General features: G+C 40.3%; 1 protein-coding gene across 10 annotated transcripts in view; it reads right to left on the reverse strand.

Annotated features, from left to right (window-relative positions):
• The window catches only part of DUSP16 (dual specificity phosphatase 16), a 70,309-nt gene that overhangs the window by 25,778 nt on the left and 25,756 nt on the right, over positions 1-18,775 (reverse strand). For 4 of the 10 annotated variants that reach the window (XM_054057942.1, XM_054057963.1, XM_054057931.1 and 1 more), the window contains exons 2-4: positions 16,494-16,571; positions 9,341-9,941; positions 8,061-8,199 (exon numbers count right to left, since the gene is read on the reverse strand). In XM_054057942.1, coding sequence (XP_053913917.1) covers positions 8,061-8,199; positions 9,341-9,571 — 370 coding nt within the window. In that variant the 5' untranslated portion in view covers positions 9,572-9,941; positions 16,494-16,571. Of the gene's footprint in view, positions 1-8,060; positions 8,200-9,340; positions 9,942-10,745; positions 10,865-16,493; positions 16,572-18,775 lie in introns of those variants that run through there. The other 6 variants (XM_054058003.1, XM_054057992.1, XM_054058014.1 and 3 more) reach the window with 3 other exon arrangements.

Here is an 18,775-nt window from a genome sequence, read left to right on the forward strand (position 1 = left end):
GAAGAGGTTGGTAACAGAGATGAAGGTGCCAGCCAGCCCAGCCAGCTCATCCAAATAGTGGAGACTGACCCTAAAAAGCAGAAGAGCAACTTTCCATTTCTACAGCAAGAAAATATATTTTTTTCAATCATGTAATTTGAGGGGTTGTACAAACTGAAGAATGCCACCCACCACCGGTGCATCCTTGGGCAGCTATCACAGCCTGAGCTCCCAAAGGCCCTTCTTGCATTGCTGGGGCCCACGTGGCACAGCTCCTTGGTCACACCAGCAACCCACGACCAGTTCCACTCAACTCCAAACCACTTTTCAGGGGGAGACACTAATTTGAGGGTCTGCACTGTAAAGGTGCTCATTTCCATAGACTTTACAATAACTTCCATTATTTTTTTTGTTTAGTTACTCCTTTTGTCAAGCCTTACTGACCAACAAGCTTAAACATCTTTTCTGGGTGACAACACAGAAACAGACAACACAGCAACTCCTGTGAGCTTGGCTTCCCTAAAACTTCAGGCTAAGGAAAGCCTATGAAGTGTTTTATACAACATCCCTGCAGATCCAGCTGGTCCTGCAGCTCTGCGTGCTTCACACGGGACGCACAGATAGATCGTGTCTTGTGCTCCTGATGGAGAAATAAGAGACAGTGAATGTGTCTGGTTTTCATAGGTCATGGAGTCTGACAGAAAAGTCCAAAGACAAGGCACACTGGTAAGAGAGCAAGCTTGGCATTTCTTTTAAGTGCCATTCAAATCAGATGCTTCTCCTTTTTCTCCTCCTCCTTGGATTCTGACTATTCAGAAAAGGCCAAAGGGAGAAATTAGCTTTCTTCAATGAATTCTTGAAAACAGATTGAAGCAACTTCCCTCCTTTTCCCACAAGACCTAATCGCTGGCCAGTTCATCAGCGTTAACTCAGCGGCAAACACAATTATTTTAAAGCAGGGAGTGGAAAACGTCTAAGACCCAACTGATGAGTCACAAAACGAAGACTGTACTACAATAGGATTGCAAGAAGGAGCTTTAAAGCTTGTGGATTTGGCAGAAGATTCCATCACCTTCATTAAATCCAGAATTTACATCTTCATCAACGGCAATAATTATTCACAAATGTTATATAGACACATACTAATAAATACTATAGTAGGATACTTTTACTTTTTAAAGGAAAAGAAGAATTTAAAAAGGCAGCAAAATTTGCAACATAATATTTAAAACTTGTGTTTTTAAGTAAGCCTTATCAGACCTGTATTCACCAAAGGTATGCAGTGGAGTATATCACATTTAGCAGTACTTTTTTCTCTTCACCTAACAGCAACTTAGAATTTCCGACTGTAAATACTGATCAGCGCCAGGCACATAGCATAACATTACTGAAATCCATGCTAAAAAATAATTAATCACATTTAAACAGCGCTATAGCAAAGACAAAATATACAAAACCTTAATTTTAATGTATAGTTTGTCTCCAGTCAGAGCAGAGACTCTTAATGCTAAGACTTAACAGCACTTTCACATTCCCATCAAACATTAAAATGTTTATCTAAAAGCTGCAGTATAGATTTTTCCCTTGCCGCAAGGAAGGAAAGTTGTAAACTTTCTGACTCAAAAGTTTTATGAATCTACAATGTTTCCACTCCGCTTAAACGAGCTGCAGACCTCCACAGGCCATTACAATTCACGCATTCCAGCTCAGCTCTGCAGGGATGCTTGCCATTTTCCATTACATAAGCTGAGGCTGGAGAGCCTGGTTAGGAGCACTGCCATTCCCGCGCCTGCCGTCCCTTTCCCGTCGCCTCTCATCAGCCACAGGGAGCCCTTCCACCAGATTTAAGGTTTCATGCTTTGGGAAAGCGAGGGGTGTTTTTATTACGGCAACATTCAGAAAGCAGCCCCGTTATGCCAGGTGTTTTACAAGCACGGTAGCAAGGGAAGTTCTTTGCCCTGGAGGGTTTCTGCCTTTGGTAAGACAAGGTTAATAGGCAGGTTATGCAAACAAGGCTTGGGGGGTGTAGAGGCTGAGAATGGGGTCAAGTGCCCCCTCCCACCTGAAGGATATATAGAAAAGACAACCTAACGACAAGTAAAGAGAGCATGTTGGACACTCATGCTTGTCCTTTCTATCTTTAAAGGAAAAAAAAAAAAAAGAATGAGATACCCTCATCGTAATGTGAGGCAATTAAGTTTCACAAGGATCCAGAGGTATCCAAAACAAAAGCAAATTTAACAAGTTATTCTTGGGTTTGAGAAATGTTATGAGAGCTCTACATTACTCAAACTTTGCTCTCTCTCTCAAAAGACAGCAAGTGGATACACATATGAAAATAATAAATCCGACTCCCATTCTTCAAGTGCTTAAAACAATCATGGCACTAAACGAACACTCAAAACCGCATTTTAAGTACGAAGGGTGGGAGGGTATTTGCAGGAGACGGGCTGCAGCCAAAGGTACTAGCTTTTCTGAGCTCTCATTAAAAATTGATAGAGAGGGAGACTTTTGAAGTTGATGATTCAGAGCTAAGCTCCTCTCTCACGCTTGCCTCCTCTCCACTGACACTGGCTGTACTCCATCGTTTATGGGATTGCTTAGGGAATGCATTCCCCCTGCAAGATTTTCACCTCTTTCATTAGAGGCTTGCTTCTAATGGCATCAACCAGTTAAGAGAATCAGGAAAGACAGCATCATTGTGCAAGTATCGTTCCTTCTCTAAACACTGGCAGGATACTTAACAGCTCACTCTTGTTATAATTATTTCAGCTTGCAGAGAACTCAATTATTTTAAATCGATGACCTTGCAGATAACTCGGTTATTTTAAATTGATGGCTGTCATCTGAAAGGTGTGCTCTTTTCCTTGGGGCATTTTGCATAGACTGACTTACAAGGAACACTCAGAACCTCAGTCAGCCACAACCAGAAGTTATTAAGTTCTGAATTCAAATGGTAAAAGGCATCAGGGTGTTAGACAGGAATTTATCAGCAAGCACAAACCACAGCTACCTCATGCCATCTTTCAGTCCACAGTAGGTGTTCTCCTATTTAGTGTACAGGATTGCAGAATTGTGAGGAAAGCTCAGTCTTGCAGTCCTGGTCACTTCAGGCAATAGAAATGACCAGCTCTACCTACAAGAGAATATTCTTAAGTTCTCCCACTACTCCGCCACAAGGCACAGTTTTTCTGGTGACAAAGCAGGAAGAGAGCACTATGCCTTTTTTCCATCCAGCTTTGCTTTAGACAGCTAGAGACAACATAATGCTAAATGTACCCTGCACTTTTATACTAGGATTCCTTTAAATGGGCTTCCATCTTCAAACATTTTTAAGAAAGATGCCAGCATAAACAAGACTATAGAAGAGTTCCTGCCTTGTTTCTTTCTCCTTGCACCTTCCATGCAAGTTTTCCATTTTCTATACTCACTTTGTTAGGTGAGGGACAAGTCAGGGAGAAACACTGATTTGGGAAGTTCCAGCAAAAACATACCTTTTGCAACAGTTTCTGGCTAATCACTCACTCTTCTTGTTTCCAGGACCTTTGCTTGATCTCACTGAACTCATTTCGTTTGCTGTTTCTTCACATACCCACACGGCTCATTCACTGTCCACTGCATACATTACCTGCATTCATCACTGAACAGAAAATTAATAATTTATGTTTTGCTGGCTACCACAGTAGCTTTGTGGTCTGCAGAAGTTTATCAGAGAGCTCTTGTGAAAGCAAAATCCCTTAAATCACACTCCTGCTGACATTTTTCATAGGCAGAAGGGCAGCAGAGATTAGTAGGCCATTCACCACTTAAACTGCGATTACTGGTCAACACCACTTTATGTTGTGACTGTACCCACAGGCCAACCAGGGTTAGGGGAGGGAGATGTACAGCTCCTCAGCTCACCGCTCAGAGGTTCTGCAAGTCAGATGCAGGCCTCACACTAGGCACCTAGAAAATCTGTAATTCTCTACCAATGATTCCCTGAACGATAACTTGTGTAGAAGGCAGCACATAGAAGTTTATGGACCTCCTTTCAAGATGACTCTCATCCAACTCTCTGAAGGTTAAAGAAAGCATCCCCCAACTGATGAATGAAAATGGTGACCTTGTATCAACAGACAAGGAGAAGGCTGAGGTACTCAACAACTACTTTGCCTCAGTCTTCACCAAAACCCACTCTCCTCACCACTCTTGGGTCAATGGACAATAAGAAGGGGACCAGGGGGTATAGCTCCTTCCAGTGTAGGAGAGGATCAGGTTTGTGACCACTTGAGGAACGTGAACATATATAAGTCTATGGGACCTGATGAGATGCATCCCAGAGTCCTGAGGGAACTGGCAGATGTGGTGGCCAAGCCACTCTCCATGATATCTGAAAAGTCACAGCAGTCAGGGGAATTCCCTGGTGACTGGAGGAAGGGCAACATTTTTAAACAGGGTAGAAAAGATGACCCTGGGAACTACCCACCTGTCAGCAGGTTGAGGGAGGTGATTCTGCCCCTCTACTCTGCTCTCGTTGAGACACCACCTGGAGCATTGTGTCTAATTCTGGAATCCTCAATATAAGGATATAGAATTGTTGGAACAGGTCCAGATGAGAACTACAAAGATGATCAGAAGGCTGGAGCACCTCTGGTATGATGACAGGCTGAGAGAGTTGGGGCTGCTCAGCCTGGAGAAGAGAAGGCTCCAGGGAGATCTTATAATGCCTTTCCAGTGCCTGAAGTACAAGAAAGCTGGAGAAGGACTTTTTACAAGGACATGTAGTGATAGGGCAAGGGGGGATGGCTATAAATTGGAGAAGGGAAGATTTAGACTAGACATTTGGAAGAAATTCTTCGCTATGAGGGTGGTGAGGCACTGCCACAGGCTGCCAAGGGAAGTTGTGGCTGCCCAATCCATGGAGGTGTTCAAGGCCAGGTTGGATGGGGCCTTGGGCAGCCTGGTCTGGTGGGAGGTGTCCCTGCCCAAGGCAGGAACTGGATGCTCTTTAAGGTCCCTTCCAACCCAAGCCATTCTATAATTCTATGATTCTATAACTTAAGCATGAGAACAGCAGTTCTCTCCCAGTAGTCTTTACTTCATTCATTGAAGGATGCCAGCTTCACCTCCAACTGTGAAGAAAGAGAAAAGTATACAACTTTCTATACAGAACCTTGATTACAGATCAGGTAGATGCTATTTAATGAGAGGCATGGCTCCAAAAGACCACAGTCACACACAGATCTACACTTGTACAGCCCACAGGCAATGGGAGGTAAAACTGTACAGCCAATTCTAGAACCTCACAGAAGGCATTTAACTCCCCTTCCACCCATACATTTTATCATCTGGTAGATTACCTAAGTTTCCCATATTGATTGGTATTCAATGCCACTGAGAACAGGGTAGATCAAGTCTACGTGGCAATTCAGTGATAACATAAAATAACCCCACAGAATAAAAAGCTGCACTTCATCACAGCCAACATCTGAAAGGTTACCATCATGAAGACATTTGTGTTTGCATGAGTAGTAGTAAACCAGATTAAGAAAAGTGGGGAAGAGGAAGTGTTTCAGGAGACTAGAACGTTAATGCTTTTCATTGGCATAGTGGAACACAATTTCAACAAGATTCTTGGCTCTTACTGCCTTAATAATAATAATTCATCAAGCAAGAATCAGTAGTCTCTCTTAATGTTTCTGCAGAGCAAGCCAAAATATTATAAAAAGACTGTAAGTAAGGAAAGAACTCTATAAAAGTAAATCTAGTTCTCAAAAAATGGGAAAAGAAGGAATCAAGTCACACCCTTGTGTTTAAATTCTGTTTAGCTCGGCAGAGGAGATGCAATGATGGCAGTAGGGTTAAGCCTTTAGTACTCACATTTCAGTATTTTGCGCACTGTTCAAAATTAAGAACCAAAACAAATATTTAAATTCCTGAGAACATTCCCCACCAGATTATAAATATTTTTATGAGGTTAGATCAAGAGCTTAAACTAATTGGTAAGAGTTCCTTTGAGGTCTTTACATTAGTTACTTCAATGAAAAACAACCTCCAGGGTAGAGCATACCTTCATGCACAACCTGAATAAAAAAAGAAAATACAAAAAACACCTCACTGAGTGCTCAGTGATGGGGGGAGGCAGAAAGAACAGATGCAAGAATTTCAGATATTTGCTAATTGCTCCTTATTCTATCCCAATAAAAAAGATATTTTTCTAGTCAAAAATGTTTTGATTGAGTGGCATAGGCAAAACCCAAGTCCAAAGGTTTTCTTTTTACACGGTGTACTGACCCCTACTCTCATTACAGGCCATAAACGTTTATGAGAGTTCGTCATCAGCTTGCTGAGACAACATGTTTTATCTAGCTTCCTAGAGCCACGTATCAATAACCTTCAAAGAACTTTATGTGTGACTGAATCTAGCACCGTCTCCACCCCACATTCAGAGGTTTTTTGTGCGTGCTTATTTGTTAAGTAGCTAGCTTTTTAATAGATGTAAGAAAATAACAGGAGTGTGAAAAGTATTTTGTTATGTCAAGATTGAAGCGAGAGCAAACTCACTATAAGAGAAGGAAATGGTAAAGAGCTGAAGGAATAAGAGTTGACTTTCATTACTTTCCTGATGCTTCCAGGAGAGGAAAAAGATCAAAGCCATGCTAGACACAACTAATCCATACAGGGACAAAAGAAGGAAAAGAAGTTTTGTGATACTGCCCTTTGCCTGGTCTTATTAAGGATCCCCCAACTCTTCCCTGCCATGAGGTCTAAAGCTAAGATAGCTGTGCCTCTTTCCACCATGAAAATTAAGTTGCAGATAGTCCGTATTGCTGCATGGAGCTGAAATATGCTTCTGGTCATTAAAAATCTCAGGACAGGTGAGGAGAGTTGGGTAAACAGTAAAATGATTTCTTAATATGTATGAACTGCCCTAGAGTGGCCTATTTTTTAAAATAAGTTTTAAATTTAAGCAAGTTAACCACACATTTCAGCGCTCTTACATTAAGCACTTAGTGTGCCTAGACACCACGTATTTACTTGGATGGCTTGCATGGAAGAAGAGTTAATCTAATATTGTAGTCCACAACCCACAGGTGTAACTCTTGCCAAGAGAGTAAAGACAATGGAATCGCCAAACAGAGCCAAGGCAAAAATCTACTTAGTTTTCTCTATGTACCACTCACATGAGTGCCAAATGTAGACAGTTGTCCAAGTGTCTGAGTGCAGAGATTATTCATTTTCTATGTACCCACAATCAAAACAGTTTGGAAAAAGTTGTCGCAGTAACACAACCACCTCCCTACAAACCTCAATGAAACCTTTCCTGTTAAGCAGAAGCATCTCTCTGGAGTTCCTTCCCTTTTCCTCATTATTATTCAGTCTCTGACTGTAGTTATAACATTTCAGAGACTATGTATAGGCTACGTATTAGATCACTGACCAAGTCATTGCAATGGATTTCCCAGTTGTATTCGTCATGCCCTCTTCTTTCAGCCCTGGATCTACTCCATGCCCCTCCTTGTAAACACTAGGTCTACTATTCCACAACAGAAAAAAACAACACAAGCACACATTAACACCAACTTCTGTATTAAAAAAGACTTGTATTTCTATGGATGCTTTAAACTGGGATTTAAAAAAGAAGAAAAAGACCTAAACAGGGCTAGCACCTAAGGAGCTGAAGTTTAAAAGTCACACAAGACAATCTCCATAACTCTGGGAGATTGTTCTTATTGTAATAATTGTTCTTATTGTAATAATTACCAGTTCATCAAGGAAGATATTTTCCTCCTAGTATGTACAACAGTAAAAAAAAAACAGGAAAGCACATTCGTCATACTATTTTTGACCTTAAAATAGCAGGCATGCATCTAAAAAATCCTGCATTGATAGATTTCTATTTATACAGCACTAATAGTAAGATGCAATTTCTAAGCATTATATGTATTATGAGTGTCACTGTATGCATAAAAAACTACAGAAAAAGCCGTGCTGTAACTGAAGCAGTGTTGAAAACTGTCTACGTGTCTGCTATAACAACAGCATTTTTTTTCTTCTCCTTATTCAAATGTTTTTATTTTTATCTTCGTACATCATACCTGAAAGCAGATACACAGAGTTGAAATTCTTCTCCAGTTTGCCCAGGAGCACAGTAAGAAAGCAATCAGATGAGAGAGAGGTCACATCTTTAGAGCTTTGGTCATACACTACCACTTCCTGCTTGCAATCAATTTCAATCTGAAACACAAGTAATTCAGAATAAGATAGAAGGGAGGAAAATGATTAAAAGCACCTCATCATCATCTGCATCAGGGTTCCCACATATCTGCAATGCAGCAGTTCAGATATCTAGATTTCGTACAGAGCTGTACACCTAACAGTTTTTATTTTGCACTTAATATTCCTGATCAGATCTAATTCCTATGAGAGTCTGTAAATTGATTACTTGCTCCAAGCTGAAGCATACTCTTTACATTTCGACCATTAAGTCCTTTCATGCTACTTGTATAAAGCTTTACCATCAGCTAGGTAAGTTGGTTTGTTTAAAGACTAAGGTTTTTAAAAGAAGGTCTTACCTCAGTTTCTGCTTCTGGGTTTTTTTGGTATATAAACAGTTGAGAAATTTTAAACTGCCTAAAGCCACACATATTTTAGCCATCTATACAACTTTCTGTATTAAATATGCTTTTGATATTAGGAGCAGTAATAATAACAATAATAATAATTTTAAAAGGCCTCAGTTTTTAACATGTCAAAGCAAGAATGTAATAGATTATTTTTGTAACCAAAACTTTTGAAACACGTACCAATGTATTAAAAACCAAAACAAAGCACACACAGATACACATTAATTTTAAAGAGCTTAGCTATTTTCTTTACACTACTAACTTTATTTAAAAAAACAACCAACCAAAACTCCATCAAACTACTCACACGAAAAGTATTTCAAACAGCAAGCAGGAGCCAGGATTGACAGAGCTACAGTTTCTTTGCAAACCGTACGATCACTTGCTAAGCAATCCCGGCCACCACAGACCCCAAAGAATCCTTCCAAGTTTAGAACACGAATGTTTCCTGCCTTAATTACATACATTTAAGGGACTGTGCTTTGAAGACATAACAAGAACCCTGAGAGCATTCTTTCTCAGTAATTTCTAAATTCCTCTCCATTACTCTGTCACTTAGGGGAGCGAAGGCTACAAAGAATTAAAAAGATAAACTTAGTAGTAACCAGTAGCCTCTTAGGCAAGAGCTCAGCAAAACCCAGTCTCTCAGTTTTGTTTTCTTAAAATTAAATATCTAATCGAAAATCGTTACAAGTTGCTTTCCAGGCACTCCTTTAAACAATTACAAAGGATAACAGGAAAATGACCCCTACCTTATGTTTTGCAGAATGCTGAATGAGCTCTGTAATCAAAACTTTGTCCTGCTGCAGCCTCCGCTTCATAAGCTTGGAGCAGTTGATGTTGACGGCATCCAAGATGTGGGACGTATTGTATTCCACAAAGGGACGGCTGTCAATCAGTAGCAATTTTTCTGTACCACTCTCCAGCAAAGCCACCAACTTCTCGGCGACAATGAGTTGAGTCCTGATCATCTCATCGGCCATGACAACAATTAGGCCTCTTTCACCACCTCCCTCTCTAATTTGCTGCGATGATGTAATGGCTGTGTACTCAAAGGCTTAGCCACACCATTGTACTAGAAGTGTATGAGGTCATGCTGGTAGTGACTGGCAAAAGAAAAGTTAAACTCATTTTCAGAAAGAGCTCTTAAACTGAATGTCTCCTCCTGCTTCCAGTTGATGTGCTGTTACAAAGGGTTCATTCCACAAAGCAGCCCCTCACATCTGATTCATTCGGAGATGACTATGGAGTAGCCATTTCACAATTCAAACAAAAGATGCTTTCTGGCTGCCGCCGCATTACATCATTCTTTACCTTTGCTCCCACCCATCAGCTTTACACCGGACTAAGAGCCTGTAAGAAGGGGAAGATAAAAAAAAAAAACACAAACCAGATGAGGCTATGAAAGTTTGCAGAACAAAACATTCAGCTCTGAGGCTAAGTCCACAGTAGTCTGTACTGTATAATAAATACACCCCTGAGAAGCTCCCTTCTCCCAAACACCTAGAGAGAGTATTTGCAGCTACTCTCTGAATCTATTCCAACAATCCTGCCCGGACAATTATCTTGTATTTCAGGCAACATACCCTGTCTTAATTGCAGACTTACGTTGCCACTTCAGTTTGTTAAAATATAATTAAGAAATGCTGCTTTAAATTATGGTATTTCTTTCTATAGCAAAACTAATTAGATGTGTTTCAGCACTTCACCACTTAGTAAGAATTTGTAAAATTAGTTAAGATACATTTTTAAAAGTTTAATGCCTGGGAAAGTTTTCACAAATCAGCATGGCAAGTTGAGGAACTGCAACCATTAAAAGGAAGGGCAAAACTTACATCCACCTCTATCCCTTAAGAAAACGATTGAATAGAAACCAGAAGAACAAGATGCTACACCAGGACACAAGCATTTCATTTTAAGTAATCACTAGACATAGAACAGTGCTGTGAGTTCACTACTGAAAGGCAAAGCAGCATGCACTGCCTCTGGCCCTTCTGGAGCAGGTGGTACATGAGGTACATAATATTTTCACATACGCTAAATAATATCTGAAGCAAATTATGCTTTTGTAAGATTCGATCCTGACAGCATGCAAAGCATATCAGCCAAAAGGGCGGCAGCAGCAGAGCAGTAAATAAACCATCTGAAATGTTTCACCATCTATTTGTATTACTGCCTCACAGTTGTCCTCAGGCTTTTCAGTCTCCCAAAATACTCTCTCGCAGAAAAAGTCTTTGTAGGAACACTTGCCGGAAAGGAGTCATCACAGGCCCTGTCTGTAAGGGATTTAGCTGCATTTTAGTGCATTTAGTGCTGCAGATAGAGATGCAAAAGAAAACATGAATAATAGAATAGTTCGGGTTGGAAAGGACCTGAAAGATCATCTAGTTCCAAACCCCCTGCGATGGGCAGGGACACCTCCCACTAGATCAGGCTGCCCATCAGCTTCCTTAGATTCCACAGCTGAAAACTTGGAAACTCTTTTCGTGCAATCACAGATAGTTACAAAGACAGACATCTACATAAGGCTGCAAACAACAACTCAGGAGGAAACACATATTTGGCTGCTTCACTAATCAGCTCCAGCAAAACGGGACAGCTTAGGGTGTTGATGTCTTTAACTGAAGTAGCAGCACTCGCAGGTTAGAGCAAAAGTGGTATTTCTGTTTGCCCTGACTCTACCGCTATATAGCCAGTGGTTTTAAGCTTGTCCAGATAAAAGGAAGCATATAACAATGAAATGCATATTGCTCTAAACTACAAGAATTATTGGAAAAATTACTATACCGAGCTTTAACTAAACATATTTTTAAAAAGCCTTGTCTTTGCAACCTGGCTGGCAGGTGTGCTCCCCCTCAAAGAGCAGTCGTTATACAGAGAGCCTCAGGCTCTTAGATAGGCTGGAAGGTATCAAAGGAATATGCTGTTACGCAAGGAGGGAAAAATGAAACTTGATAGTTGTGTCCATTTTTTTCCTGAGAGAAAAAAGTATTCCACATTTCTTTCTTTCTATTTCTCTTAACACGTCCTGTCACGAATTTTGATTCTCTCTTACTCATATCAAAGGCTGCCAGATACCAAACCCACTGAACTCAATGAAAACTTTTCCACTGGCTCTAGTGGGAATTGGCTCTGGCTCTTTTGCAAGCTAGACAGTTTGTTCATGAACTAGACAGTTTGTTTTGATGGGTAAATTGCTGACATAAGGTCCAAGTAATAACAGGAAAATAAAGCAGCTGAGAAACTACCGAACTCTAAAACAGAGGCTGTTAAAAATATGTAATCTTTAATTTTCAATTTGGGTTTATTTCTTATCTTCCAAATGCTTACTGCTTGCTGTCTCAGCCTTCGCTCTCGTAGGACAGAAGTTTGTTTCAGAAGACTCTTAAAAAGAATTCAAACCAGTTAGACATGGTGACTGCATAAAGAACCTGTAAAGAACATACAGCAAGAGGTCTACCCATCAAGAAGCCTTTTAAATAACACTGCCAGCTTGAAGTATAGCTACATGTTGAGTTTCTAAAAGCATTCTGCCCATGGATTGAAAGTAATAAACTTGGCAGCAAACTTAACAGTAAACAAACTCAAGTTACTGTGACCGAAATCCTATTTTGACGAGAACAGTTCCATTGGGCAGGAGAAGAACAACATTTTTATCAATTACAGGTCTTTGTTTTGCTTTAATTCTCTCTGTTTCTGGTGTTATCAACCTTGGGTCTCTTCCTTGGGACCTATCTGAACAAGAGAAACCGGCAGCCTTCTCTTTTAGGTAAACACTAGAGCTGTCCTCCCCTTCCTGGTGACTGTTCTTATAGTTCAGCTACTATGAGCTGTTGAAATATCTGTTTCATTTCTAATCATAGTTTGTAAAAACCTAAAATTCAACTTTTTGACTGCTCTCTGTCTGCTGCGCTACTTGTAACTTAGATCGCAATGGCACACATTGACTCCACAGTGTCTGATAAAATGATGCAATATAACACTTTGCCCTAAATAGGCCATTAGGTTGCTGATCTTCAAGCTAAGAAACACTCTTAGTCACAGGATATTCTACACTGAAATCAGGATTATGGAAAAGCGATCCGTAATTGAGCTATGAGAATACTGCATGAAGTCACTCACATACACACTGGTAATACTGCATGACTTCTTCTTGTAGGTGGACTGCAACACATGGCTGCTTGTTACATCTTCTTCTTCTTTTAAAGAAGAAAACTAAACTTTTAACTCACTGTAAAAATAAAAAGATTGTTCCACACTTGTCCCATATCTTTACAGTTTCTCCATGTTGTTTAAAGAACCAAAAACCAAAACACCTACTATCTTCCATATAAACACCAGTGGAACTCTAATACATACGTATAATGCCGCCACTGCACTACAGGATCCATCTTCACCTCAAGGATTCCTGTCCCCACCCCAGATGGCTCAGATGAAGTAAAGTAGGCAATCACAAAACTGAAAACCTGGCACTTAAGCTGAATGTTCTTCAGTCAAAAGAACTCACACTTTTTATGCACTCAAAATTTCTACTTCTACCACTTCGACCCTAAATAATTCCCCTACATCATAGCAGGAAGCTACAAACAAAGCTTGAATTCTACCATGGTTAAGGAACTAACAAAGAGCTTCCAAAAGCCTTGATACAATCTCTGAAAGACTTCTAGCTCACATAAGATAACCTTGAGGCTGAACTTTGGTGTCATAAATGTTCAGCAATTTTATTCCTGACATCACTGACGCCTGCTTTGTCAGGTGCCTACAGCAATGCTTCCACAGACATCATTGCAGCATGCCAAAACTCCAACAAAATAACTTTGCAGCATCTGAATAGTACTAGGTCCTGAAGGGCTGCTTTTGAACACTCATCCCGAGTCACCAGAAAGTTTTGACTTTTAAAACCATGTATTTTTAAACTTTCTAGAGACAAACACACGCAAATATGAGGAAAAACACTATCTTCTCCTACAGTCAAATTCTCTCTCATGTTTCTCAGGATGGACACTGTTCTGATTTGAGCTAAAGCAGAATAATTTTCTACATTTTTAGCTAAGCCTCATTTAAGTAACTTCAATTTCTGAAAGTCAACTACATGTTTTTCACATTGCTTCTCTCTACAAGTCATAACACAGGGCACTGGTATGCAGAAAGGCCACTGCTTATACTTATTCCTACAGAAACCAAGGTCATCCTGGAGCTGGTGAAATGCTATAAGTTAAAGGGGTGAAAAACGTTTGCACCTGCAGGGAGGGGCAGACAGGATAGGTGACCCAAAACTGACCAAGAGAGTATTCCATCCCATATACATCATACCTGGTATAAAACTGAGAGATTAGAAGGGTCAAGCTCTCTTCTTTGATGGCTTGCATCCAATATGGACCTCAACTAGGTTTTATTTGTCCTGATCCCAGATCCATGTGTTCCTGAATTCAGTTCCTGAGTCCAGCTCCCTCCTACCACTGAGTCCCTCCCGGGACCTTTACACCCACCAATGCCTGTTCTGCAGCATCAGTAGCAACACAGTCATGGGGGTGGGGGACGAGGGGCGGCGATTTTGTATATTTGTATGTATTTCATTATTTTCCTATAAATAGTATTTTCATTATTATTGTTATTATTATTATTGTCTCATTAAAGCTGTTTTAGTTTCTAACCAAAAAGTCCTTTTCTCTCATCTTCCTTTCCCCAGAGTTGAAAGGGGATTGAGATCAGAACTGCTCTCATTTAGCTGCCACTCAAGCTGAGCCGGGGCTAAACTGTGACAAACACCAGCAAAAAACAAAAAACAAAAAAACCCCGAAACCTAAAAGCTGAATTAAAACACAGAGGTAGGAGTTTCTAAGCTGCAGGACACAGGCCACCACTGGCACATCAGGTGTTTTCAAAGGAGTATTTGGCTTCAGTGTTAGTGAGTTCAACACTGCCAGTACAAATATCACCTCCCCAGTCTGCATTACCACAGCCACAAGTGATACTCAACAAACAAGCCCATGCAAACTCCTGCATTAGAGAGGATCTCCTGAAGTAAGGATCACAGGGCAAATTTCCACTCCTGTGAGATGTTTTTCCTCCCTCAACATCTATGAGAGCTACAGCATTCCCTCAGCAGCCTTAGAAAGATGAACAGAAAACTTGCTCCAGACAGATGCTTGCAACCTATGCTACTACAGACTGAGTGACAATCAAGGAGAGAGGGATGATCCTTGCTCCAGTTGCTATTCATCATTAGCGAGAAACACAAAATGCAAGGGAAATAAGATTCCTAAGTGAAAGTAAGGAATACTTCCGAGTTCAGCGAGTGAGCTAATAAATTCCAGAGATCGACAACTGTGTAATAAAGTCTGGGAAAAAAATGTAACTAAGGTTACAAGAAACCCACATCTTGCCCAGCATTGTGCAGACCACACAGGAGTGAGATTACAAATGCTTGTGACTTAAAAGAAGAGCTCTGTTCACAAGGGCTCATGTTCCTCAACTGAGGGGAATGAGGGTGTCTTTTGGCTTTTCAGACGACTACAGCAACTGTCATCATCTCATAAGCACATCATTTCCTCACGTTGGTTTGGGGAGTGGAAGAACACAGACTTCCCCTCGTCCTCCTGAGCACACTCCACTTCACTGCAAGAACGGAGAGCCGCAAGAAAGCCACTCAAATCAAAACACATCTTTTTTTAAAAAAAAAAAGTCACTTTTGTACTATCTTCATAAAAGAGAAGTAGTTTTAAGAATTTCACCCTGCTTTCCTTTGCTTATGTGCAGAATTGGAATGACTGCCCCCTCCTCTCCTACTTTGAGCATGTCTGCACTTTGGATCTATACATGCAGTCAAAATGGAGAAGTGTTAATCTTCTCTTCCTTGTAGAAACAGTAGCCACATGCATTTTAGATTACACATTGTGCATTCATGAGAAAGACAAGTATAATCCATTGTTAAAATCAGAGGAAGGAGAACCTTCTGTTCAGTACTCTGCCGTCCTTCATCCTGCTTGGCTAATTACTCAGTTTTGATTACTAGCTCTAAAGAAAAGTCACCCTACTTCATGGTGCTCACCAATCTGAAAACTGAGACATGGAGAGATGAAGTTAGAAAGGAAATAAAAATCCCATGAATAAGCTGCATAAAGTACCTCTGGTTTGGATTTTTAAGCTCACTATTTCTACACCTACTGCTCAGAACACGTTTACGACCAGCCCCCCAAGACAGCTGTGCTAAGCAAGATGAATGCACCTTCCACTTAAATAACAGTAAGATATTGCTCTTCATACAAAGTGGTATTTGAAATAACGTGTTCTACTAGCAGAACCAAATAAAATCAAAACACACACCACCAAAACACCACATTTTGCTGACCTGCTTAACACAGGCCTGACATATGTGCAACATTCTTGCAAATATCATCCATACATCACCAACAACGTGAAGCAATAAGCCAGATTATCATCACTGGCGTTTACCAAGAAGCCAACCTCTTTGACATTGACTGTGGAACAATAAACATCTATTAAGTATTATAGCAGGGAAATCTGACTGATCAAATGTGAGCTCATGGGAAGCATTAGAACACACTGTTGATATGTTACATCACTCCATTCAACAGCTCAGAGACATTATGTGGGGACTCCACCACCCAAACAAGCAAGAAGCTCTTTCCATGTCAAAATACATTTTCATTGCAGGTTCACAGCACATAGTTTGGTGACACTCAGAACGAAAGCTTACCTAATGTGCTCCAAACAAATACAATAATACATAACATTTTTAATTTCTTACCGTCTGAGGCACTAGGCAACCAGAGAAAATGTCAATGGATATTCCCTCTATGACTTCCAAGTCAAAGTGACTGAAAATTCTGGAGTACTTTTGTATGAATTCATTATTGTTTCATGTCAAAAGCAATTACTTACCTACATTTAAGTCAAAATCTAAATGGGCTGAACAGGACAGAGGGTGGTCCACATACATAGGCCAGCAGAGAGAAATACCTAAACACAGGAAAAAAAAAAAATAAAAAAAAATCCTTATTACAAGACAAAAAATCCCAGAAAATGGATTTCACACTTTTAGTGCTGTCATTTGCTGTAGTACTCCCCCAAACATATGAAAACCTAGGTAAGAATATTGGTGTTCATTTACAAGGGTCTGAAATAGGAAGTTATGTTATACTGATTTTCTAAAAGATTAAAAAAGCCCACAAGAAATCTCTCCACTATCTTTTAAAAGGTTGGAGATACTTAAAAAAACCCCAAATAAACAAAACCCCAACCAACAGTAGCCTTTGAAACAATATGACACATATCCCTGCTAGAAAACTAATCCGTAACTAGGTTCACGAGTGATGCATGTGCATCAATTCAGTTCAAGCAAATTCATAAACTCTTGTTTAGTATCTATTAATATAGGAGATTGCCATAAGTAAGTTTGATCACAGCTATATTTTGCATGGACAAAGACTAACAAAACAGAACATCTCCGGTAATTAATTTCACCTCCCCACATGCTAAAAAAGTCAACACTAAACTGGTACCACTGGTGTCACCAATCATTATGTATAGTCATATCCACACAACCTTTATACAAAGCACCTGTTGTTCCTACATGAACAAATTAAATTATGACCTTTACATAAGGAAGTAAAAATAAACAAGTTGGTGTCAATTCCAAACAGTTTCCTGGGCAGCTAAAAACAAGATTCAGATCATCGCTATCAAGAGATGACAGCTCCGCCTAATTACTGTAACATAAACCATGATAATAAATTATTGCCAAGCACTGCCTTATGATGAAACCCAGGAGCGGCTCCAAACCATGTAGTAAATGATATGGCAACCATGAAGAGCCACTGCAGCACAGGGCTGAGCACATCACGACAGTCAGTGACCAGATTCAAAACTCACGTCAACTTGTACGGAAAGGAACTACAAGAATCACCTCTTTGTCTTTAAGCAACTGCTCTAAAAACCTCACCAATGCCAAGAGAAGATAGAGCATGGGTCTAAAGCCCTTCAGACAGATAATTAAAGAGTTTGCTATCCAGATCACATTCTGCCCACTGGGATGGACACGTTGACTGGGACCCACGTATTTGTAACTGGAGATTCTCTCACTTGTCCACCACTAGCTCGTAGGGGTACATAGGCAAGAACAGTGGGGCAGAGAGGTGGATGAGAAGATCTGTTGAAGATTGTGCCAGGCCCATGTCTCCCTCTGCCTGCTCCAGACGGCAGATACCCTCTTAAGCCCCAGGGAGAGGCTCTGCAGATCTCCCTTGCTCCTTCCCCCAGTCCAGATGAGAAGCGTGGCAGAAGGCAGTGAAGAATGAAGGGAAAGCTCATCCTGTTCCCTGTATTTGTTGCCATCCCCTTTTTTAATGTCATCTGTGGAAATTAAAACTAACGTAGTGCTTAACACTGAATAGTCTCTACCCTACAATCAGAGATCACCTTTGACAGTTCAAGGAAACAAAGTACTCTCCCTTTTTGTCCCTTAGTACTTCATGTGCAGTTTCTGAAGGCTCTCTGAAAATTGCTAGGTAATCTTCACGTTCTGCCATCACATACCTGCCATCCATGCCTCTTCAAAGTCCTTACAAATAAACTAGATACCACCTCAGGAAACTATATGGTGTGTATTTCCTGCTTTAATGAATAGAAGTAAATGAGGACTTCAAAGCAGCCCCCTCAAGAGCCCTCATTTCACCATTGGGTGCAATTAATTCTGCTGAAGAGCAGATGAGAAACAAAGCATACACTCAATTTCAATGCAGCTTACTGGAAGGACGTGTCACATTTATAGAACAGGATCTACTCATGATTGAAGACCAAGCTCGGCAAGTTTGGCCATAAGCATTAAGTGCATTTGGAAATTCCCTGGCAATGCAGTTAAAGGAACAGACATTTCCTGTAATTTTCAGAAACGTTTTATATCTCTCCTCCTCCTTTTTAGCCTTGGTGGTAAAAAAGGGGAGGGAAAGAGAGGATACCATATTACCATTAAGTGAAATATGAATGAGCCACCCAAGTTTAAAGTGGAAACTTCAACTATTCATGCTTAAGAGAAAGTTTAAATAAAAGTCTTTCATCAATAAGAAGCCAGGATTTTTCTGCTGACTTCAGGAAAAGAAATACACATCCTTTCAATTAGGGTGAATTACAAAAGGATATAAACTTGCTATTTTACTTTCTGGCAA

This window comes from Cuculus canorus, chromosome 1 (assembly GCF_017976375.1).
Source record: "Cuculus canorus isolate bCucCan1 chromosome 1, bCucCan1.pri, whole genome shotgun sequence".
In the NCBI taxonomy this organism is placed as follows: domain Eukaryota; kingdom Metazoa; phylum Chordata; class Aves; order Cuculiformes; family Cuculidae; genus Cuculus; species Cuculus canorus.